Source organism: Oncorhynchus kisutch, linkage group LG18 (genome assembly GCF_002021735.2).
Source record: "Oncorhynchus kisutch isolate 150728-3 linkage group LG18, Okis_V2, whole genome shotgun sequence".
Lineage (NCBI taxonomy): Eukaryota > Metazoa > Chordata > Actinopteri > Salmoniformes > Salmonidae > Oncorhynchus > Oncorhynchus kisutch.
This window is the reverse complement of record NC_034191.2, coordinates 16284339-16309784: the sequence shown is the minus strand read 5'-3', so window position 1 is coordinate 16309784 and position 25446 is coordinate 16284339. Positions and strand designations below refer to the sequence as shown.

Sequence of the window (25446 nt, the reverse complement as noted above, 5' to 3'; positions counted from 1 at the left end):
TCAAAACACTTCATGGCTACAGACGTGAGTGCTAAGGGTCGGTAGTCATAGTCATTTAGGCAGGTTACCTTAGTGTTCTTGGGCACAGGGACAAGGATGGTATGCTTGAAACATGTCGGTACTACAGACTCAGTCAGTTACAGGTTGAAAATGTCAGTGAACACACTTGCCAGTTGGGCAGCGCATGCTCGGAATACACGTCCTGGTAATCAGTCTGGCCCTGCGGCCTTGTGAATGTTGACCTGTTTAAAAGGTCTTACATCGGCTACGGAGACAGTGATCACACAGTTGTCTGGAGCAGCTGATGCTCTCAAGCATCTACCAAAGCACAATTCAAATTGCAGGTCATCATGTCACGGTGTGAATTTCAAGGAATCACAAGCAAAGTTGTTCCGCTTTAGAGGATGAGCTTTTCCCTACATCTACCTACTAATAGGCCAGTCGTCTGTGGCGATCCTAAACATTCTGCTTCCCAGCTCCATGATCGTGGCAAGATGGCAGATATAGCATAACATTATACATTTGAGTCATTTTGCAGACAAGCTGATCCAGAGCAACTTACAGAAACAATTGGGGTTAAGTGCCTTGCTCAAGGGCACACCGGCATATTTTTAACCTTGGGGATTCAAACCAGCGACCTTTAGTTACTGTCCCAAATCTCTTAAAGGAAAACTCCAACCAAAACCTATTAGTCCATTGTTGATATAGTCCCAAAATGTTTTGCATGTCAGCAATCAAGTTCTCAACTTTCAAAATAGAGACTAATTTAAAATAAGTGATAGTTTTTGGGGGAACCAGCATTGTCAGTGCCTAGAAACATACAAAGGACAACATGTTCTGCTTCAGGCTAGGCTACATCAATCTAACCATATACTATTGGGTGATGGGAGAGTCGTCAAATGTTCAATGTTTATCTGTTAGCACAATAAAACTACTAACAGTGGGAGGGGCCAGGCATTACACAGAAGTGACTGGTGTGTCTGTTTGAACTGTATTGTTAGCAGAGATACAATCAAATGGATCCCTTCCACTCAGTCAATTCCAAATCTATTATTAAACTAATCAAGTGTAAATCTGTTGGCTATTTAATGCCTCAATGTTGTTAATGGAATTCGGTACTAGTAAGCCACTTGAATTGATACAAATTCAAAAACCGTTAGACTTGAAACAGCATCGACTAGGTGGGTTTCTACTTTTAAAAGCAAAACTGTTTTGGGTGATACAACTTAGCTAAATAACGTTACTGAATGAAACAGAAATTGGGCAACTTCCACTGAAGCGGACAAGCCTCAAATGCCGGGCCTTTTCAGAGTAACGTTATGTCGAGCAGTGACCCTGGGTCGATATTAGCCGACTCAACTCATCATAAATCGTGGAGTTCAGTTTAATCGGCTAGGTCGATATCTACACCTGTCCCAGTCATAATGTTGTTGACAGATAAAACGAGACAACTGCATGGAGGTGTGGGTGAATGAACAGCAATGACACCTGGATAATGGTTCGTTAACACACTCTTCGAACTGAGTTTGTCTCGGTCAGACCTGCTGTGAACAATGGCCGGTTAGCTAGCCATCTACTGTAGTACTGTTAGCAAGCGTACCTAGCTACCAATGACTGATGTTTACAAAATTAATTGACCTCTACCAGTGATCACACTGCCTCCAAAAAACAACCAACGAATGTCCGCTGAGCTTGTTTTTCTTCCAACAACGGCGGCATGTTGTCGCAGGTTAGTTACCTACTAACAAGATAGTAATGGGTCGCGTGAACTCGCGAAATTGTACGTTAGTTGCGACTAGTCAACTTTTAAATAATTACAAATCTTTATGATTGAGTTACAGTTTATATCTATTCATTTGAAGTATTATTGATCTCCCTTTTACGTTATAAAAAAATATTTGCTTTTACCTTCAGTCCCTTGTTATTGCTGGTGCTTCAGTTATATCACAGATAGAACAAGGAGACAGATATTTCACTGGATATATATATGTGAAGCATCCGGTTGACGTTTCCACTCACTACCAAAAATGGTAGTGAAAGGAAGCCCACTGGCGGGCAATGGGAGAATATGGAACGAGATGGATTTTGGCCGACATAAAGCATCAATTAAACATTTCATCTCAATATAGTTCTGTTCCCAAAACTAGAATATGTTATGAACAGAACGGACTAAGCTTTGTAGACTTCAACATTTGCAAAATTATTTAAAAATCGTGCTGTTTAGAAGGAGTGCAAAGAAGAATTGAGTTATTTCACACGCGCACTACAGAGTAGGCGTTCCCTAACGGAAATACGCAGATGTTTACGAGAACGCGCCAATAAGATATCGCTTGCGCATGCTTGGCTCTGCCCTCCTCCTTGCTTGTTCTGCCCACTAAGACTAATTTGTTCACATTGGAAACGACAAGATGTGGTCTATCTTGGTTTATTTATAAAATATCTTTGGTTATATCAGCAGGCCCTGTCCAAACCAGACAGAACAGCAACCCTCCACACGCGCACAAACAGGATATGACGTATTGAGAGGCCTCCCTACATGAAACAATTGGGAAAAAACGATCTCTGACTGAAAAATCTTGAATGGTCATCCAATTTCATATTCAATGTTGGAAACTCGGGCTCCGACTTTTCCGTCATGACTTCACCTCATCCCTTTTCCGAGTTCCCAGTTGATAAAACAAAAGAAAGTTCCCAGTTGCACCATTAGCGCCTGAAAGTGATCACTGACACTCAAACATAGAATTTGAGTAGTAAGGCAAGCAATCGACTGTTGACGAAAATCGAGAAAACGGGTAGGTGCTTTTAGATTCCCTAGCGTCGCTTTCAAATGTATTGAGTTCCACAAAAACAGTCCGTGGGAAGCCAAAAGTTAAATGCAATTCCATTTAAACTTATTGCGCTGGTGGGCAAGACGGTTGGTCATTATGAAGGGGAAATGTAAGACCAAAGATCTAAAAGGAACGTATTACTAAACAGACTTTCCAAACATGGGTCTGTTGTAGACCCCCCCCCCCCCCCCTTCTTCTTTAAAGTTGTATGGCAGACTACGCTACCTACTGTATGGGGTATTGAAACAAATAAATAATAATATATTCCATTGCGGGGGGCCTGAGATAATACAAAAATGAATCAAACAACCATCCCACTGTTTCAGTCACATTCAAATCACATCCCTATGAGGACGGAGCATTAATCAACAGGCTTCCTTGTTAATGGCTCTGTAAAAATCCCCTGAGTCCCCAAAAACGCTGAGCCGCGCTTACAATGATGGCTAATTTCTCTGATTTTTCTCTCTTTGCACTGTGCAGTTGATAACCAAAGTAATAAACGCTACAAAGTCCATCTTCTTAACATGCGACATGTCAGGATCCCTCTGTTGACAAGGAACATATTGTGTCTCTACTCCTAATACCATTACTTATTCAACTTCACTCTTCTCACTGCCTCCGGATAGGAGACAGCCCTTACTCTTACCACCTCCGTCTCCTTCAGCCTAACAGGACACTTCAGAAATGCAGGTGCATGTTCACCACCACAATTGCAGCATTTGGGCTCTAGGAAAAGTAATCAAATTTCAAGTTGAAAAAATATAATTTAGGAGGTTTTCTCTGCTGTTTAACATGACCCTTAGACAACAAGGGTTAAGACTGAGTGTAGCCTTGATTTTTGAGGCATAACATATTCTAATGTAACACAGTGGAACACCCCTAAACCGCTGGAACAAAGGAGACAAGCAGAATGAAATTTCATATTTTTGTCTCTTTAAATTCTTTGAGTGAACCTATATCTGCAGGCAGCTTGGGGGCTATGCCTCTTCAACTCATCTGCCTATCACTGTAGAGAAGAGCTGGTTTATACAGCTCCCTAGTGGAAATGATGAGGCATTGCATTTACAGTGAGTTATTTATGACATATCTCAGCAATAATTCTCAAAGCGTAAAACTCCTTACTATCTTGGAGTTTCCCCTATATTTTGAATTACCATCCAAGATCCATGGCCACAGACAAAACAAGCTTTTCATCATTAAGTCTGGAAGACACTTTCACTGTTCTCTCCTCAAACTCTCGTCTTCCCCCACAGCAGAGCCTTCTTAACGGACATGTTTGTTGTCATGTTGGGTTCGGTGAAATTAATATAACGGAGGTGTAGCTTCACGCAAGAAAGAATAGTATGTTTTCCGGTAGAGGGCGCTAGTATGGGGCATTTAGTAGTGGACGAGGCCAAATCGTTTTTCTCCCACGTAAAACGACGACGAGGGTGTGGACACTGGGGACGTAGACAGTCTGCTTCAATCTCAGTATAACTAACTATTTCTCAGTCGAATTATCTATGCTGTTTGAATCCATCGGGTAAGTAAAACTAAGTGTATTTTTACATTGATGTATTCACACTTAAATCGTCCTATTTCTCGGGTTTGTTTGCTATCGAGATTGCTAGCTTCAGGCATCTGGTCTGAAGTCAAAGAAGAAGGCGAGGAAAAAGGGACTGGCCAAAGAAGCGTCAACTAGTAACAAACTGATTGAAACTTCTTCAACGGTCTCCCTCCTTACGGGGCCTTTATAATGAAACTATGTATAACTTGTTGTGAAACAAAGTTGTTAGGTACTTAGGACAGTAACTAACCACAGTATAGCATTGGACTTTTTCAGCAGCCTATTCTCTTACACGGGTATCCAAAACGTTTAAACTACTGCTAACGTTACTAGCCAGCAAGCTATCTGGAAAGCCGGGTAGGAGCATCGGGCCAGCTAGCTTAGTGGCTAGCTATGACAAGTTCATGTTGGTCTGTCTTTAGCTAGTAATTCCTGATTGTGGTTCACACAAGAATACACGTTCTTTGAACACTGTAACTTATACAGAGTAACATTTGGATTCATCCCAAATAAATCGCATCACTAACTAGGCTAGCTAGTTATATGGCTATAGCCATCTAGTAATTGCCAACTAGTAATTGCATACTCTTGTCAGGTAAATTAGCTAGGTTTATGGTATTAGCTAACGTTAGTCAAATGGCATTTGGAATGCTCCCTAACAGCCACAGCTCATGCCATGGGTCTCATGGTTTATTTATCTGTATGCATGTAAGCTAATATCCAGGATATGTGTTTAGCATTAATATGTCACCTTGGCTTTACCAATACATTCATCTATGAAGTTAGAATCAGTCTTCACTAAAACAAAAATGATAAATTGTATGTAGCCTAGCTATGTAACCCACAGTACACCACAAGGCATATGCATTGACTTTTTCTTTTCTTTTACAGTTTGTATTCTTCTAGTCCTGAGAAGCCTTAAGGAAATTGTTCAAACAGGGTTTCAAAATGTAGTGGGTTACAGCACAGCTCATCTGTCCCAGAACAGATGGTTTGAGTCACTACCAGGTGTTGGGTCAATCACAACATCTATTAATTAGTCTATGCATTGGTTGGAAGTTGAAACAGTGTTCCCTATCATGCTTAGAATGTATTTAAAAGCATGTAGTTATATCCGGTGATTATCATCCTTCTCATGTTTGTCTTTTCAGATATGTGCCACTGGTTCGCTGTAGTGTAGCTGTACGTCTCCCGTCTTGTCCCTGACTGTAGCTGTTCTCTCCTTTGAGGGACGAATGCACTCCAGGCCACCCCTGAATTCCTTTGGCTGCCTCCCTTGTGTATTCCAGTTCTCACAGTCCCATCACCGCCTCTCAGTGTAAGTTAACAGAAGAAGCCGAGTGAGCCATCATGGATGATATTTTTACCCAGTGCCGGGAAGGCAACGCAGTAGCTGTTCGCTTGTGGTTGGACAACACAGAGAATGACCTGAATCAGGGGTAAGTCTAACTTATCAGTACTTTTTAAAATACATTTTTATTGTGCTCAGAGCGTCTCAAAAACAACTTTCTGATGTTGAATTGCATTGTAAAAGGATGTTATGTCGCCTGCTATCAAGTCTCAGTATCAAGTCTCAGAATCATGCATGTATATAGGCATCACAGCAACTTGTGACCAGCTATCAGGAAGCTACATATCTATTGGACTCACCCTTAGATGTCAAAATAGGTTGTCACACCCAAATGTTGGACTGCTCAGTCATTATTCCATAGCAAAATACACAAATGACACAGTTGCTTGGAGGAGTCATTCGAGGGATTCAGATTTAGGCATTGAATACTTTTCCGTCTGTTCTTCGCCAATCCCCTGTGATGTTATGAGCCTTGAGTTGTGTGCCGATAATTAGTTCCACACAGCTGAAACGGGAAAGCTTCCAGAAATGTACAGAGACCCACCACATCATCCCATGTACAACGAGAGGACATGGATCTGTTTTGGTTTACTAGTACATAAAAAGCTGATGGCAAATATTGCTGGGTAATTAATTGCACAGTCATCGTCTTTCTTTTGATGTTGTCGTCGAGGAGTGTGAGGGTTGTTTGTTGCTGGGCTCCCAGCCAGCCCGACTCCCCAACTCTGTGAACTTGACCTGAGATTGGAACCCACTGCTTTCCGGACACGTGACTTGGCCTGATATGGGAACTTTAAATGAAGCTAAAGGATGGCAGATGTCTTGGATATGTTTTCTCATTACCACTGCCCTGAAATCTGTTTGTTGACTACCTATTTGTATTAGGTTACTGGGCAAAGACCGAGCAAAGATGCTACAACTACAAAAAGAATTGGTGCTTCCTGCCTTAGCTATTTTTGTGTGTCTGTTTTCATTTGACTCTATTATAGACTGCTAACCTATAGCCTAGCTCTAATGGTTGCATTTGGAGGTCCATTAGAAAGCAGGCTTCATCATGCATCCTGGCCTCTTCTACTGTAAATATCCTCGGGTGACTCAGTAAAGGGAAACTTGGCAGGGCTTGTCCCCACTGATGGAACTCAGACATTTCTGGAGGAGGGTGACATGAGTTCTATATTCATGCCTATCTCTGCATCCAGGTAGAACTATAGAGACATAATTGTTGCCCCCAGGGAATGCTGTCTGAAGCTGTTCATCTCACTCTCATGCGGAGGCTTGATTGTTGACTACCTTGCTTAGATGTTACAGAGCATTATGCTGAGATATTTTGACCAGCTTTCATTGTTTTTTTATTTGTGTTCATACTGTTGTAAGTAGCCTATGGTATACAGATGCATGGATTTTATTTGTGAGTGTACACGGCCACTCGAACACGTGGCCCTTCTCCATTAGCTGATTGCCTGTTAAGTCCTCCTTATTGGTCAGGGTGATGTATATTTTTTCCCCGTGGGGAAGACACTTCCATACTGGGCCTTTCAGCCCCTGCTATAACTGTGATTGCATGGGTTTTTATAGCCGACTGTACAAACATCCACATCTTCCCTGTTGAATCCCACCATGTCATATATATCCCTATTCCACACTTTCTCAGTTACTGCTAGTTAAAGTAAAGGTGATTGTGAGCTCCTTTCTGTGTCCGTCTGGGTGCAAAAATGTAAATGCAAGATGCAGTGTAGTGGAATGCTAAATGTCCTTACAAGGAATAACACGCAAGCCTCTGGGGAACGGTCTACAACCCTCCAAAAATGAGCATGTGAAAAGGGGAGGAGTGTAAGCCAGGGAATTGTTGTGGGCTGGACAGAGGAAACAAATGTGTGTGTGACAGGCAGGCAGAGAGAGAATTCGCCTGTGTGTCTGTGTGGGGTAGCTTTAAGACAGGCAGAGAGAGAATTCTCCTGTGTTTCTGTGTGGGGCAGCTTTAAGACGGGCAGAGAGAATTATCCTGTGGGGCAGCTTTAAGACAGGCGGCCCAGTTATGACAATTTTTTTGTTTTTCACTAGTTGGTCTTTTGACCACACCCGGCACTCTGACACAACCTCCTCAGTCTGGGGAGGACAAGGGGACACATCAGTCAGGAGAGAGCCATTCTGACATGACCCCTACTAATACTCTGTGTAACAGAGATGATGGTGTGGATGGGTTAGTTAGTAACTACCTCTCTGGTGAGGATGGTGAGAGAGGGGGGTTCAATCCTGCTTCCTTGTGCTGTTCATTGCAGCTACCAAAGCATCATTGTGTCCACACCTAGGAGATGAGAACATTCTACTGTTAACAGTATCCTCAAGGTAAACTGCATGGGAGGAGCCATGTATGCAGTGAAGCAAAACACAGTCCCACACAGAGCACTGCCAGATGTTTTACTGCACAGTTACTTCAAGTGCAGTTGCAAAAACCATCAAGCGCTATGATGAAATTGGCTCTCATGAGGACCGCCACAGGAATGGAAGACCCAGAGTTACCTCTGCTGCAGACGATGAGTTCATTAGAGTTACCAGCCTCAAAAATGGCAGTACAAATAAATGCTTCAGAGTTCAAGTAACAGACACATCTCAACATCAACTGTTCAGAGGAGACTGCGTGAATCAGGCTTTCATGGTCGAATTGCTGCAAAGAAACCATTACTAAAGGACACCAATAATAAGAAGAGACTTGCTTGGACCAAGAAACACAAACAATGAACATTAGACCAGTGGTAATCTGTCCTTTAATCTGATGAGTCCAAATTGATTTTTGGTGAACCGATCTCTGTATGTGTAGTTCCCACCGTGAGGCATGGAGGAGGTGGTGTTATGGTGTGGGGGTGCTTTGCTGGTGACACTCAGTGATTTGTTTAGAATTCAAGGCACACTTCATTCCATGTGTTATTTTATAACTTTTGACTTGTACCTGCATGCATACATACATACTGAACAAAAATATAAACTTATCATGTAAAGTGTTGGTTTCATATGCAAAAAAAAGTTTGTGAGCATTTCTCCTTTGTCAAGATAATCCATCCACTTGACAGGCGTGTTTTATCAAGAAGCTGATCCAACAGCATGATCATTATACAGATGCACCTTGGGCTAGGGACAATAAAAGGCCACTCAAATGTGCAGTTTTGTCACACAACACAATGCCACAGATGTCTCAATTTCAGCCATTTAGTTTCTTTCTTGTTTTTGACTGAAAAGTTCTGTTAATGAAATCCTTAATTTGTTTATGAAAAACATTTGCTATTCCCTCAACCCTTGCTCTTTTAATGTGATACATGTAAGCATCGCATGCATCTGACCTATAGCCTAACATAATCACATCAATAAATTGGTTTTAAACTGTGAACACCGTAACACGTGATGTGAAAAATACATTAAACGGGCAAATGTTTACTGGTTGCGCAGGACGGTAAGGGGAAGTCAAATCTGTGGAAAACATATGACTTAGTCGTGGAAATGACTGGAGATCAAGAAAGGGGAGGGTATAGGATCAAGCCTTTTGGGAGTATTATGTGTGCCAAACAGTTGTTGTTGTTAGATTAAAATATAACTTTCTGACCATCTCCCTCTGGCTGTCCCTCACACTGACCAACTGTGTAAGCAACAGTAAATAAGTGTACCAGAGTCTGTTTTAACAATAAAGAGATTTATGGCCTTTATTACAGCATAAAAAACATGCATTTGTGAATTGTGGTTTATTGTTTAGGCTAATTATTCAAAGCTTCCTTTTGTTATTTCATTTTAAAACTAGAATGCTTGATTGCATTTCAATGCATGAATGTCTCTGTATGCTGTGTTGATGGCATGAATGATTGATACAGTAGTCTATATATTGAAGTATAGGCTTTAGACTAAACAGGTTGCGCTCTTAGGCCTACAGCTCGATGGTGGTTATACAAGGATGCTATACCAAGCCTACTAATGATAACGACATTACTTAATATTATTATAATAATGATCATAATTGTAATAATAAGGAGATCAAGAAAAATGGGGGCATAGGAGCGAGAGCTGCATGCATATGTGTGACAAACAGGAGCTGTTAGATTTCAATATCTTTCTGCCTGTTTGGTACACTGTAAACAGCACTAAATACATTCGTCTGTACTAATGAGAGAGAAAAAGTATAGTCTTTACAGCATAGTGCTCACGGAATCAGTAGGCTATTAAACAAACACTCAAACAGGTAACAGAAGCAAGACCTGTCTTATTTCTGTAGATATACTGTACCAGTCAAGTTTGGACACCTACTCATTCAAGGGTTTTGATCTCTACATACAGTACCAGTCAGAAGTTTGGACACCTACTCATTCAAGGGTTTTGATCTCTACATACAGTACCAGTCAAGTTTGGACACCTACTCATTCAAGGGTTTTTCTTTCTTTACCATTTTCCACATTGTAAAATAATAGTGAAGAACACATATGGAATCATGTAGTAACCCCAAAAAATGTTAGAAGAAACTCAAATATATTTAGATTTGTTTAAGTAGTCACCCTTTGCCTTGACAGCTTTGCACACGCTTGGCATTCTCTCAACCAGCTTCATGAGTTAGTCACCGGAGTGACTTTACCGTAGATGGAAACGTGTTTGTGTGTCTTCAGTTTTTACAGAAAGAATGCAGAGGCAGTGGCAGAGCCATTACACCTTCCTCTCGTGCATTCTTCTGTTTCCTGTACTCCTCTCCCAGTGGTATTAGATAGTGCCACTCATTTCCCCTCAACATTTCCTCATGATGGACCAGCTAATTACAAACGTATGCTAATGAGTGACGTATTTTTTGAAGTGCAGTCTGGTTGGGTATGTCGTGAAGTCTGATCTTCCATTTAGGCCTACTCTACCGTAGTTCTGTTTTTATGTCTTACACCTATCTCTGAGTTTTTATTCCTGCACTGAAGATCAAAACTCTTAAAGATAACATTGGCTGCTTCTACACAGGCCAATTTATTGGCAAAAAAAAGCAGATAAATTGGTCAAAAGATATGAATTGGGCTGCCTGTGTAAACGCAGGTGGTTCAGACAGTCGGTGTATTTGGTCCACTTAGCATAAAAAAAATAGCTGACACCAGAACATTACAAAAATGACTCCCTGGCTCTGCCCAACCCCCACTCTTCATAATGTTGTGTGTGTGTGGACTGTTCTGCCAGTCTGCTGGGTGGTAAAGGAGTGTCAACCATGGCTGTAGGCCTACTATCTGTAGCTATAATAAAAGCACATTCAAGAATAAATCATCCTCAGCATGAATTATAGTTTCACTTCTGTAGAGTTCTGCTGTGGGTGAACATCATTAGGCCTTAAATCAGTGCTGTGACATACCATGGTAATGAGTTACAGGCTCCTTGTTTGGTGAAGAGGGAGGGTGGATTGTGTACGGTCACAGAGAATGCTGTTTATATTTAATTCCCTGGGGGAAGGGTGGTAGTGTAGTTAACCCATATAGCCCAGCACCTGACTGGGCAGAGCAGACAGTAGTCTGGGAGGGTCACTAACATAACGTTATGTCTGTGTTGGAGGGGCTGGCCCTGGACTAGTGTGTGAACTGTAGAGCCAGCTGTACCCTCTGGGCCTATCCCAGCTCCCACTGGAGCCAGCTGTACCCTCTGGGCCTTCCAGCTCCCACTGGAGCCAGCTCTACCCTCTGGGCCTTCCCAGCTCCCACTGGAGCCAGCTCTACCCTCTGGGCCTTCCCAGCTCCCACTGGAGTCAGCTGTACCCTCTGGGCCTTCCCAGCTCCCACTGGAGCCAGCTGTACCCTCTGGGCCTTCCCAGCTCCCACTGGAGCCAGCTGTACCCTCTGGGCCTTCCCAGCTCCCACTGGGGCCAGCTGTACCCTCTGGGCCTTCCCAGCTCCCACTGGGGCCAGCTGTACCCTCTGGGCCTTCCCAGCTCCCACTGGAGCCAGCTGTACCCTCTGGGCCTTCCCAGCTCCCACTGGAGCCAGCTGTACCCTCTGGGCCTTCCCAGCTCCCACTGGGGCCAGCTGTACCCTCTGGGCCTTCCCAGCTCCCACTGGGGCCAGCTGTACCCTCTGGGCCTTCCCAGCTCCCACTGGGGCCAGCTGTACCCTCTGGGCCTTCCCAGCTCCCACTGGAGCCAGCTGTACCCTCTGGGCCTTCCCAGCTCCCACTGGGGCCAGCTGTACCCTCTGGGCCTTCCCAGCTCCCACTGGGGCCAGCTGTACCCTCTGGGCCTTCCCAGCTCCCACTGGGGCCAGCTGTACCCTCTGGGCCTTCCCAGCTCCCACTGGGGCCAGCTGTACCCTCTGGGCCTTCCCGGCTCCCACTGGGGCCAGCTGCAACTAATCTTACTGTAGGCTACAGTCACACTAAACCAGTATGAGATTTCTCAAATCACGGTCATGCCTCTTTAATTGGTAGCTTGGCTCTAATTTCTGTGGATGGCTTGTTACTTGTGAGTTAATTTTTTTATATTTTTTATATATTTTTTTACAGTATTCAAATAGACTAGTGTGAAAGAGGATTGAGTAGATCCATATCAGGCCATTGATGTTTGTCATATGATCTCACTGTGAGCTCAGCGTAGAGACAGAGTGTAGAAGGAGTTCTTCCGTCTGCTGATCTGAGCCCTGTTGGCAGGTGGAACTGCCTGAGGTAACCCCACCCGGGGGGGGGGGGGGGGGCAGCCAGGGCGGCAGGAGAAAGCCCTTCTGAAGCCCCCTGGGCAACCGGCTGGAAAAGGTCGGCGACACCCCCCTGTCCTGTCTCCACTGACTGACTCATTGGCCTGGGTAAGAGCCCTGCACAGGCATTCATTTTAAGCTTGAGCTCTACCCATGCCCACAATGTTCAGGCTCTACACTACTCAGGCCTGATTGCTTCTGCCAAATTTAAGGCCCTGCACGCAATCAGAAATACATTCCTCTGTCACAGGAGTCGCTATTGCGCGATGAGACAAGGACATCCTGGGCCGGCCAGACCCTCCCCTAACCCGGACGACGCTGGACCAATTGTGCGCCACCTCTTGGGTCTCTCGGTCGTGGCCGGCTGTAGTGACTGCGGTGCAGTGCCTTAGATCGCTGCGCCACTCAGGAGGCCCCACCCACATATTGTTTAGTGTGTATTGCGTATGCTCACTTAGTCCCCACGATGGGTATCTAAGTCGTGGACGTACACCACTTTGATGAACTAGTATTTCTTCACACTCGGCGCAGCAATGTACACATGGCGGTAGGTCTATGTGTGAATGTTCCGTAATGCACTTGGTGGGGAAACATCTAAAATGTGCACCGCAGTTTCATGGACAGAGATGGAAATATCTGTTTGAAATTTTGAGAGGAGAGATCTAAAGATACAACAATTTATCATTGGTTGCTAATATGACTAGGAATGCTGCCTTTGGCTGCAAGACAATAAAATAAGTGGAAAGAACCAATTGAACAGGAGAACGCATTTGAGGAAGCCTCAAATAATTGCCTCTGTGTTTCTATGGTGGGATTTTGGTTATACGCTACTTTAAAGAAAGGTAAGACATAATATGAAGTAAAATGTCCAGGTTAACCAAACAAATGGTCTAGGTGCCTGTGCATTTGATTTTAAAGGGTAATTAAACAAACTTCCTGTCATCCAGGACATCTATATCAGGATGTGTGGTAGGAAGGCCTGGAAAATCGTTAAAGACTCCAACCGCCCAAGCCATAGACTATTCTTTCTGCTTCTGCACGGCAAGCGGTACCGGTGCGTCAAGTCTGGCACCAACAGGCTCTTTAACAGATTCTATCCCCAAGCAATACGATTGATAAATAGCTAACAAAATAGCTTACACAGACTATCTGAACTGACCTTGTATCCTCATTGACTGTTTTATTTTTGTCTCTATGCCCACTCACAGGGCTCTACACACACACACACTGATACTCCAACACACAAACACTCACTCACACATAATATGTACATACATTTATACTGACTTGTGTTTTGATCGTGTGTCAAATTGCAATATTTGGTTAAAATAATTGCAATTATATACTGCAGCTCCAGCTGCGCCACCAGAGACTCTGGGTTCGCGCCCAGGCTCTGTCGTAACCGGTCCGTGTGGCGATGCACAATTGGCCTAGCGTCGCCCGGGTTAGGGAGGGTTTGGCCTGTAGGGAAATCCTTGTCTCATCGCGCACCAGCAACTCCTGTGGCAGGCCGGGCGCATTGTGCGCTAACCAAGGTTGCCAGGTGCACGGTGTTTCCTCTGACACATTGGTGCGGCTGGCTTCCGGGTTGGATGGCGCTGTGTTAAGAAGCAGTGCGGCTTGGTTGGGTTGTTTATCGGAGGACACATGACTTTCAACCTTCGTCTCTCCCGAGCCGGTATGGGAGTTGTAGCGATGAGACAAGATAGTAACTACTAAACAATTGGATACCATGAAAAAGGGGTAAAATAATAATTGCAATTAGATTTTTTGGGGGCCTATATCGTGCAGCTGTGGAATGAACTCTGCTTGAGAGCCATTGTCTGTTGGAGAGGGCCTCTGTAAGAACAGATTTAGCCCATCTATACAACGTCATCCACCCATATTTCCGTATGGTGTGTGTCTGGGGAGGCAGGGTCTCTGTGGGCCTCATTGAGGCTGTTTTCCCTGGAACACAGTCTCCTGTGTGTATGTTGTTGTGGAAGTGGAGGGTTAGGACTCCAGGAAAGGGCCTGCTTTCATCACAATACCCCCTCAGTTCTCAACCACCAGATATAAGCATTCAGCACTTTTCTCTCTCACTGTCTTTCTAGCAAGTGCAGCATGATTTCATTTATACGCAGAGGTTCATACACCTTGGCACAAATCACAAGCTCATCAGAGCCCTATGGAATTCTTCTGAAATTCCGGAATGAGTGGGGAATGGAAATTTCATCGTCAAATTCCTCTCCAACTGTTGCTCTGTGAGTTGACTGGGGGAGAGAGGGATCTGTGGGGAGGGGCTGAGGTGATGAAGGCCAGTGACAGGAGAACGCAGTAGTAGCCAGAGAAATGTAGGATGACATAGCAGCTGGGGAGTTGTGTGTGCGTGTGTGCCCCTGGTGAAGGAAGTCTCCCCGACCCTTATAAGGCCTGCAGAGAAAGATAGGCCTGTTGTTTTAGTCCCCCTTTCCTGACTGCCTCACTACTATACTCTGGCCAGCTCTCCCTCTGACTGTCCCTCTTTCTGTTTAGCTTTCCTTTTCATGCACACATTCTCTGCCTGGGCTGCATTCAGTATGAACAAATGTAATGAAATGTTCAATTAAACATTTATTGTTCTGTTCTGAACGACCAGTTGAAAAATTTGGAAGGGTTGGAGATGCTGAGGTTGGGAACCGCTGTCAGCGTGGCTGCTGCCCTTTTTAATTACATCACTCAATTCTTCAAGCCACACCCACCAAACGGAGCGAACGTACGTCAGTCTGTTCAAGAACGTTGAAGAACGTTTTGGAGAAAGGTGTCGTTCACCTTTTCACCAACAAAGCGTTACACAACGTACCAAACGTTCAATCGAACTGAACGCACTAACCCAGCTCTCTCTTGCCACTGTCTGGTTGACTGTCGTTGTTACTGTTAGGTTCTCAAGGTCATTGCTGGGATGCTGGAGTAAGGAGGCGTCACTCCTGTCCTGTCACTGAGGCCAGTCAGGCCACTGTCCTAACATGTGTTTCTGTCACTGTGACTAAGGCAGAGTGGGATGGGTTTACACTGCCAGCAGCACATCTTCTCTGTTGCTGTGACTGACTGCAGGGCAGGCTGAGTTCACATTTAGTTCCTCTTTCCTGGCTGGATGTTGACCGAATTTCAGTATCAATCAGGATCAGCTGTTTTTGCCCACTAGTTTGCTGCACTGCATTCCCCTGTCTACTTCCTAATTCCACTCTGCTGTTTTCAATAGATATAAACACCTTTGAAGGCTTACTTAAAGGCATTTTATTGTTTCTATATGCCATTAGGCATCGACACACAGCCATTAGGCCTAGCAGGAACAGGGAGTGTTTGCCTACCTCACATATACTAACAGGCCTATGCTGTAAGTAAGCAGTATCTCACATCCTTTAGCACTGAGAATCCAGATAGTCCTACACCATTACTTAGCAATAAATAGTCCTGCTAGGAAGTTTCAGTTCTATGCTGCTGTTATATTACAGGGTTGTGTGGTGTCATATTTAGCCTCTGGTCATTTTACAAATAAATATGTTTTCATATCATTTCCCTTTCCTCATTGCTAGTAGTAAGCAGTCTGTGGTGTGAAAGCAGTACGGTGTGATGTTAATGTGGTGCTGTATTCTGTCCTCAGGGATGACCATGGCTTCAGTCCTCTCCACTGGGCCTGCAGGGAAGGCCGCTCCAGCGTGGTGGACATGCTCATCATGAGAGGGGCTCGCATCAACGTCATGAACAGAGGAGATGACACGCCCCTGCACCTGGCCTCCAGCCACGGCCACAGAGACATCGTGGGCAAGGTGGGGCTGAGTGGACACATACTGCACACACACACTACTTAAACACACCTACACACAGAAACAAACACTTGAGTTCAATTAAGGTCTCTTTAGGTTGATTTTGCTTCCCCTATAAAAGCCCAGGAAGGAACTTATGAAACCAGAGTTGATGGCTGCTCAACACCCAAACTTACTGCATGGTTAAGACTTGTCTACTCTTGTTGCAGTGCTGACATCAGTCATTTCACGGGGAGAGACACTGGCACCATTTCCCAAATAGTGTTGGATGGATATTGTTTTTAAACTGTACCCAGTTGCAACATAGCGTCTTCAACTCAAGCCTAAGCAAGTCTCAATGAAACACTTTGACACACACACAGTGATTTGCCTTAGGTAATCAAGTCACAATTATTTTAAAGAAAATAACTATCTTTCTTTCTGGTCCTTCGAGCAACTCTCAAATCTTATATCATTCAATGCAGTAGTGTTAGTCTGCTATGACAGGTTTCTGGTTTCGTAGTGCTGCAGACCACAGTTATGATTTGGTTTAATATTAGACATGTCACAATACCTCTGGAATGTATGAGCAGACAGGAGAAATCCTTTTCCAGGCCTGCCATAGGTGGATTACTAGCATCACTATATATAATCCAAACAGGATCTGGACAGCCTTGTGTTGTGTCTAATCTAATCTTGTGGTTTGGTCTCCTAGCTGATCCAGTGCAAAGCAGACGTCAACACTGCCAACGAGCACGGCAACACACCACTGCATTACGCCTGCTTCTGGGGTCAGGACCCAGTGGCTGAGGTCAGTATGCCCCCTGGTGGTCTACTGTGGGTACTGTCTGTTTCTATGTGAACAACAGTTTGTATCACTGGAGTTGCATTGATGTCTATCTTCCTCAGGACCTGGTGACTAATGGAGCTCAGGTGAACATCTGTAATAAGTATGGAGAAACTCCTCTGGACAAAGCCAAACCTCACCTACGTGAAGCCCTCCAAGGTATTCAACATACCATTACTCTGCATCATCCATTGTTGGCAAGAAAACTGTGATTTATTATGTGTTAGCCCTGTTACCTAATCAATGCGTGCTTTGTGTTCGCCCACCTCTCAGAGAAAGCAGAGAAGTTGGGCCAGAGTTTGACCAAGGTCCCCTTCAAGGACACGTTCTGGAAAGGCACCACCAGAACTCGACCCCGTAAGTCCCACAGCCACAAAGCCATTTACTAGCTGCCTGCTTTTCATTACTAAGCTTGGAGAAAACAAGAAGTGAATATCAGGCACAGTTTATAGGAAGGAGTCAACATCCAGTAAATGTCCCACTGAGGTCTCTGGTTGTCCCCAAGGTGCCTGATAACATTTCCACTGCCTATCAATGTGCTAAATTGTGCAGAAATAGTAGGGCTTTTTGCCAGACCTAGGGCTTTAGCTATGCTCTTCAACTCTGTCCTCTGTGCGTCAATGCGTGCAGGTAACGGCACGTTGAACAAAGCAGCGGGCATTGACTTCAAACAGCTCTCCCTCCTGGCTAAGATCAATGAGAACCAGTCTGGAGAGGTATGGAGCTGTTGTTTCTACATAACTGCTGTTTTATCTGTTACTGATGTCCGCAACTCATGTTACAAAGTGATTCATCTCTGAAACACTGACACACATCAGCATATGTTTTGCAAGTTATGCTGTATATTGTGGAGGTTATGCTGGAACTTTGTCTCAATCATTTTTTCTTTAGTTGTGGCACGGACGCTGGCAGGGGAATGAGGTTGTGGTGAAAGTGTTGAAGGTTCGCGACTGGTCCACCAGAAAGAGCAGAGACTTTAATGAGGAATATCCCAAACTCAGGTAATACGTTTTTACCCGCTTGTTGTTCATTGTAGGTGTATTTTCTCCTGTTCTGTGGATATAATGTCTGTCTGCCTCTTACACGTTTTTATTTACTGACCTGTTGATCTGTATGGAAGTTATTTTGCTTTGGATTGTCCCACATATGTCCCATCCTATGTGTCTCTTTCCCCGTGTCCCTCTTCCTCGGGCCCATCCCAGGATATTCTCCCACCCCAATGTGTTGCCAATGTTGGGAGCGTGTCAGTCTCCTCCTGCCCCTCACCCCATCATCATCACACACTGGATGCCCTATGGCTCCCTCTACAACGTGCTTCACCAGGGCACTGGTGAGTACCACACTAACCTGCATTGTACTAAAGACTTCCAATGTGGGACAGAACGTTGAGTTAAGGTCATGGAAAGAGGAGAAGGGCGCCGGAGGGGATGGCTGATGTTTTATATGCCAATTGTGCTATTTTGTTTGTTTGCATTGTTTGTATCTTATTTTTAATTAATCTTCCTCGGGCCTCCCAGTGCTGCTACTCTCTGTTTATTATCTATGCATAGTCACTTCACCCCTACCTACATGTACAAATGACTTCGACTAAGCTGTATCCCCACACATTGACTCGGTACCGGTACCCCCTGTATATAGCCTCCACACTGACTCGGTACCGGTACCCCCTGTATATAGCCTCCACATTGACTCGGTACCGGTACCCCCTGTATATAGCCTCCACACTGACTCGGTACCGGTACCCCCTGTATATAGCCTCCACACTGACTCGGTACCGGTACCCCCTGTATATAGCCTCCACACTGACTCGGTACCGGTACCCCCTGTATATAGCCTCCACACACTGACTCGGTACCGGTACCCCCTGTATATAGCCTCCACATTGACTCGGTACCGGTACCCCCTGTATATAGCCTCCACACTGACTCGGTACCGGTACCCCCTGTATATAGCCTCCACACACTGACTCGGTACCGGTACCCCCTGTATATAGCCTCCACACTGACTCGGTAGCGGTACCCCCTGTATATAGCCTCCACATTGACTCGGTACCGGTACCCCCTGTATATAGCCTCCACATTGACTCGGTACCGGTACCCCCTGTATATAGCCTCCACATTGACTCGGTACCGGTACCCCCTCTATATAGCCTCCACACTGACTCGGTACCGGTACCCCCTGTATATAGCCTCCACACACTGACTCGGTACCGGTACCCCCTGTATATAGCCTCCACACTGACTCGGTACCGGTACCCCCTGTATATAGCCTCCACACTGACTCGGTACCGGTACCCCCTGTATATAGCCTCCACACTGACTCGGTACCGGTACCCCCTGTATATAGCCTCCACACTGACTCGGTACCGGTACCCCCTGTATATAGCCTCCACACTGACTCGGTACCGGTACCCCCTGTATATAGCCTCCACACTGACTCGGTACCGGTACCCCCTGTATATAGCCTCCACACTGACTCGGTACCGGTACCCCCTGTATATAGCCTCCACACTGACTCGGTACCGGTACCCCCTGTATATAGCCTCCACACTGACTCGGTACCGGTACCCCCTGTATATAGCCTCCACACTGACTCGGTACCGGTACCCCCTGTATATAGCCTCCACATTGACTCGGTACCGGTACCCCCTGTATATAGCCTCCACATTGACTCGGTACCGGTACCCCCTGTATATAGCCTCCACATTGACTCGGTACCGGTACCCCCTGTATATAGCCTCCACATTGACTCGGTACCGGTACCCCCTGTATATAGCCTCCACATTGACTCGGTACCGGTACCCCCTGTATATAGCCTCCACACATTGACTCGGTACCGGTACCCCCTGTATATAGCCTCCACACACTGACTCGGTACCGGTACCCCCTGTATATAGCCTCCACACACTGACTCTGTACCGGTACCCCCTGTATATAGCCTCCACACTGACTCGGTACCGGTACCCCCTGTATATAGCCTCCACATTGACTCGGTACCGGTACCCCCTGTATATAGCCTCCACATTGACTCGGTACCGGTACCCCCTGTATATAACCTCCACACTGACTCGGTACCGGTACCCCCTGTATATAACCTCCACACTGACTCGGTACCGGTACCCCCTGTATATAGCCTCCACACTGACTCTGTACCGGTACCCCCTGTATATAGCCTCCACACTGACTCTGTACCGGTACCCCCTGTATATAGCCTCCACACTGACTCTGTACCGGTACCCCCTGTATATAGCCTCCACACTGACTCGGTACCGGTACCCCCTGTATATAGCCTCCACATTGACTCGGTACCGGTACCCCCTGTATATAGCCTCCACATTGACTCGGTACCGGTGCCCCCTGTATATAGCCTCCACATTGATTCGGTACCGGTACCCCCTGTATATAGCCTCCACATTGACTCGGTACCGGTACCCCCTGTATATAGCCTCCACACTGACTCTGTACCGGTACCCCCTGTATATAGCCTCCACACTGACTCGGTACCGGTACCCCCTGTATATAGCCTCCACATTGACTCGGTACCGGTACCCCCTGTATATAGCCTCCACACTGACTCTGTACCGGTACCCCCTGTATATAGCCTCCACACTGACTCTGTACCGGTACCCCCTGTATATCAAATCAAATGTATTTATATAGCCCTTCGTACATCAGCTGATATCTCAAAGTGCTGTACAGAAACCCAGCCTAAAACCCCAAACAGCAAGCAATGCAGGTGGAGAAGCACGGTGGCTAGGAAAAACTCCCTAGAAAGGCCAATACCTAGGAAGAAACCTAGAGAGGAACCAGGCTATGTGGGGTGGCCAGTCCTCTTCTGGCTGTGCCGGGTGGAGATTATAACAGAACATGGTCAAGATGTTCAATGTTCATAAATGACCAGCATGGTCGAATAATAATAAGGCAGAACAGTTGAAACTAGAGCAGCAGCACAGTCAGGTGGAAGTTGAAACTGGAGCAGCAGCATGGCCAGGTAGACTGGGGACAGCAAGGAGTCATCATGTCAGGTAGTCCTGGGGCATGGTCCTAGGGCTCAGGTCAGTTGAAACTGGAACAGCAGCATGGCCAGGTGGACTGGGGACAGCAAGGAGTCATCATGTCAGGTAGTCCTGGGGCATGGTCCTAGGGCTCAGGTCCTCCGAGAGAGAGAAAGAAAGAGAGAAGGAGAGAATTAGAGAACGCACACTTAGATTCACACAGGACACCGAATAGGACAGGAGAAGTACTCCAGATATAACAAACTGACCCCAGCCCCCCGACACATAAACTACTGCAGCATAAATACTGGAGGCTGAGATACTGACTCGGTACCGGTACCCCCTGTATATAGCCTCCACACTGACTCTGTACCGGTACCCCCTGTATATAGCCTCCACACTGACTCGGTACCGGTACCCCCTGTATATAGCCTCCACATTGACTCGGTACCGGTACCCCCTGTATATAGCCTCCACACTGACTCTGTACCGGTACCCCCTGTATATAGCCTCCACACTGACTCGGTACCGGTACCCCCTGTATATAGCCTCCACATTGACTCGGTACCGGTACCCCCTGTATATAGCCTCCACATTGACTCGGTACCGGTACCCCCTGTATATAGCCTCCACACTGACTCGGTACCGGTACCCCCTGTATATAGCCTCCACACTGACTCGGTACCGGTACCCCCTGTATATAGCCTCCACACTGACTCGGTACCGGTACCCCCTGTATATAGCCTCCACATTGACTCGGTACCGGTACCCCCTGTATATAGCCTCCACATTGACTCGGTACCGGTACCCCCTGTATATAGCCTCCACATTGACTCTGTACCGGTACCCCCTGTATATAGCCTCCACACTGACTCGGTACCGGTACCCCCTGTATATAGCCTCCACATTGACTCGGTACCGGTACCCCCTGTATATAGCCTCCACATTGACTCGGTACCGGTACCCCCTGTATATAGCCTCCACATTGACTCGGTACCGGTACCCCCTGTATATAGCCTCCACATTGACTCGGTACCGGTACCCCCTGTATATAGCCTCCACATTGACTCTGTACCGGTACCCCCTGTATATAGCCTCCACATTGACTCGGTACCGGTACCCCCTGTATATAGCCTCCACATTGACTCGGTACCGGTACCCCCTGTATATAGCCTCCACATTGACTCTGTACCGGTACCCCCTGTATATAGCCTCCACATTGACTCGGTACCGGTACCCCCTGTATATAGCCTCCACATTGACTCTGTACCGGTACCCCCTGTATATAGCCTCCACATTGACTCTGTACCGGTACCCCCTGTATATAGCCTCCACATTGACTCGGTACCGGTACCCCCTGTATATAGCCTCCACATTGACTCGGTACCGGTACCCCCTGTATATAGCCTCCACATTGACTCTGTACCGGTACCCCCTGTATATAGCCTCCACATTGACTCGGTACCGGTACCCCCTGTATATAGCCTCCACATTGACTCGGTACCGGTACCCCCTGTATATAGCCTCCACACTGACTCGGTACCGGTACCCCCTGTATATAGCCTCCACATTGACTCGGTACCGGTACCCCCTGTATATAGCCTCGTTATTGTTACTTTTATTTTTTTTACTTTAGTTTATTTGCCAAATGTTTTCTGAACTCTTTCTTGAACTGCACTGTTGGTTAAAGGGCTTGTTAGTAAGCATTTCACGTTAAGGTCTACATGTTGTATTCAGCATATGTGACAAATAAAGTTTGTTTTGATTTGATTCATCGAATATGCCTGGATGTCTGTTTTAGAGTTCAGGCTTAAGAATTGGAAAAGATCTAACTAATCATATTACTGTACTAGTTACTAGAGAAGGAGTACAATGTTACAGCTGTTGCTAATGTGTGAAAATGACTGCCATGGATCTGTTGTCTGTCAGACTTTGTGGTTGACCAGACACAGGCGGTGAAGTTTGCTTTGGACATTGCCTGTGGGATGGCCTTCCTCCACACGCTCGAGCCCATGATCTCTCGACACTCTCTCAACAGCAAGAGCGTCATGGTGAGAGAAGGACTCACATTAACAGTACATATTCACTACAGTGATGTAGTTGTCATGTGTTTCACTCATGCTTCTTATGCCTTGGTGGATGACTTCATTGTGTTTGTAACCCACTGTTATAATGACCTGATATTCCTTGACAGATTGACGAGGACATGACAGCCAGGATCAGCATGTCAGACGTCAAGTTCTCCTTCCAGTGTCCAGGCAGGATGTACTCCCCAGCATGGGTAGCCCCTGAAGGTACATCACACACACAGCTATTTTCTCTCTGTTGCTTACCGCATTTCACCTTTCTGAGAAAGATAAAGCAATTATTTACAAACTATAATGTATGGAACTCCTATAGCTATGTGTGTGATTCTCCCTCTCTGCCTCTGTGTCTGTCCTGTGCCCATGCAGCCCTGCAGAAGAAGCCTGAGGAGATCAACCGGCGGTCAGCAGACATGTGGAGCTTCGCTGTGTTGCTGTGGGAGCTGGTCACCAGGGAGGTGCCCTTCGCTGACCTCTCCAACATGGAGATAGGCATGAAGGTGAGACCGCTTGAGTTCAGGGTGCAGAAGTTATAGGATTCATTACAACATGGGAATCTCAACACAAGTCTCAGTTTAGTCTTGTCCTTCCCAGAGTGTCTCTGACATAGTTCCCTCTCTCTGTTCTGCCCTCAGGTGGCCCTGGAAGGCCTACGACCCACCATCCCTCCCGGCATCTCACCCCACATCTGCAAGCTCATGAAGATCTGTATGAATGAAGATCCAGCCAAGAGGCCTAAATTTGACATGATCGTGCCCATCCTGGAGAAAATGCAGGACAAGTGAAAACTGCTTTTTTGCTCTGCCTTGAATTACCCTCCTAAACCCCTAGATATCTTGCCCCAGATATCATCCAAATATGTGGTGCTTACCAGTATTGCCTTAGACCTACTCTCACTTCTTATTGCTGCCCTCAATGCCACTGTAACTTAAGCCTCTGAAAACTAAAATGGCGACAGTCACTTGTTTTACTCTTGATTATGATTTTCTTTTATTTACTTATCAAGATGAGTTATCAGTACTTTCATCTACGTCACTGTCTCATCGTGTCCATGCAGGAGCTAAGAGTTGACTGTTCTGACTGTTGTGCTCTAATCATGTGGACTGAGTACAAGCCTCTATCTTTGACTGAATAACCTGTGGAGGTCAGGATGACAATCTGTCTGTTGCACTGCTTCCTTTCTTTACCTCTGGAGGGGGTCTCACTATCTAGGGGTCAGACACTGTAAAGTGACCTGTAACCTGTTATTACTGATTAATGAAAGCTCTTACGAAAACATTATGTTGCTATATTAGCCTGAAGCCTGTCTTGTGGAACTGAGTGTGTACTGTATGGCTGGTTTACTTTGTTTCAAGGGCAAATTGTATGTATGCAAACAGGATTATAGGACTGCTCCTGCTTAGACTATTTATCCGACCAAGCATTTCAATGTCCAGTATTCTTCAGGAAGTGCAGGGGAATGAGCAGAACCACTTTTTACATGTGCTTAGGTGTCCGCATACTAGGTTCTTGTTGCTCCTAGCAGAACTCGACTAGGCGACCATCTGTGCCTCATACACACTTAAGATATTTGCTTGAAAAACAAGAAAAAAGCGGCAATATTACTATTTGTCCCTCTTCAGAAGCCGTACAACAACATATCTATAACACTTCCTCAAAATATTCTGAATTCATGTTTAATGTTGACCTTTTTGCAGAGGTCTTAGTTGCTCAATTTTACATCTAAGATGTTTGGTGCAGTATTTCTCAAGTAAAATATTTTTGCCTGAAAACGTGTCATCTCGTTAAACGACAACAATTCATTGAAGAGTCCCTACTGTTGACCAATCACCAATGAAAGGACGTAGACCAAACTTGCCTTGACAAAAATGTGTGCCGAACAGCCGGGAAAAACACAGGATATTGCCGAACACCAAAATGGGAAAAAAAATCTGACATGCTTATTACATTGATAATTTTTAACATTTCATCCACTGTATATTCTGCCCTCAGATCATTGGGATGTGTTTTCTTCAACTCCCTGCTTTGTTGAATTCTGTGGCTATGTTTATGCCTGAGGCGATTCCCAACATTTCACAGGAGAGTGGACAATAAGGCTATAACATTAACATTCTGCATTGTTGCAGCCCCATATGAGTTATTTCCTCCTTTATTGACCTATGTAATACTTATTTGTTTTTTTAATATGCATTATTTCTGTCTGTCCACCAGCTTGCTTATTTGTGCTGAATCACCAGGGTAAAAGCCAAGAACGAGCATGTCTTATACAAAACTATGTAATTTATATATAAGTATATTAAAAACAAATAAAAAATAATTTATATAGTCTGAAAGATCTTGTATTGGTGTGTTTCT

At 45.5% G+C, this 25446-nt stretch overlaps 2 protein-coding genes across 3 annotated transcripts in view; one reads left to right on the top strand and one right to left on the bottom strand.

The window, feature by feature from the left end:
* Positions 1–2008, bottom strand: part of LOC109876052 (RAC-beta serine/threonine-protein kinase) — a 32883-nt gene extending 30875 nt beyond the window's left edge. Inside the window, exon 1 of the mRNA XM_031795460.1 lies at positions 1909–2008. The gene's annotated coding sequence lies outside the window, so the exon portion shown is untranslated. The remainder of the gene's footprint in view (positions 1–1908) is intronic.
* A 764-nt stretch (positions 2009–2772) lies between these two features.
* LOC109876055 (integrin-linked protein kinase) lies at positions 2773–25419 on the top strand. Of its 2 annotated transcripts, none has more exons than XM_031795462.1 (13): positions 2773–2792; positions 5526–5813; positions 16025–16190; positions 16882–16977; positions 17076–17172; positions 17287–17370; positions 17644–17729; positions 17905–18014; positions 18216–18343; positions 22937–23058; positions 23202–23301; positions 23461–23591; positions 23727–25419. In XM_031795462.1, the coding sequence occupies exons 2-13, from the start codon at positions 5725–5727 to the stop codon at positions 23874–23876; spliced, it is 1359 nt and encodes a 452-aa protein (XP_031651322.1). In that variant the 5' UTR covers positions 2773–2792; positions 5526–5724; the 3' UTR covers positions 23877–25419. The 2 variants fall into 2 exon arrangements, with proteins under 2 accessions (XP_031651322.1, XP_031651321.1); XM_031795461.1 differs by lacking the exon at positions 2773–2792 and adding an exon at positions 4204–4350.
* Positions 25420–25446: the final 27 nt, after the last annotated feature.

Bases quoted from the DNA above. Each gene is read 5' to 3' on its own strand.
- LOC109876055 (XM_031795462.1), top strand. From the start codon at position 5,725: ATGGATGATATTTTTACCCAGTGCCGGGAAGGCAACGCAGTAGCTGTT. The intron at 5,814-16,024 runs GTAAGTCTAACT...TTCTGTCCTCAG, and splicing joins GAGAATGACCTGAATCAGGG to GGATGACCATGGCTTCAGTC. The intron at 17,371-17,643 runs GTAAGTCCCACA...CAATGCGTGCAG, and splicing joins CACCACCAGAACTCGACCCC to GTAACGGCACGTTGAACAAA.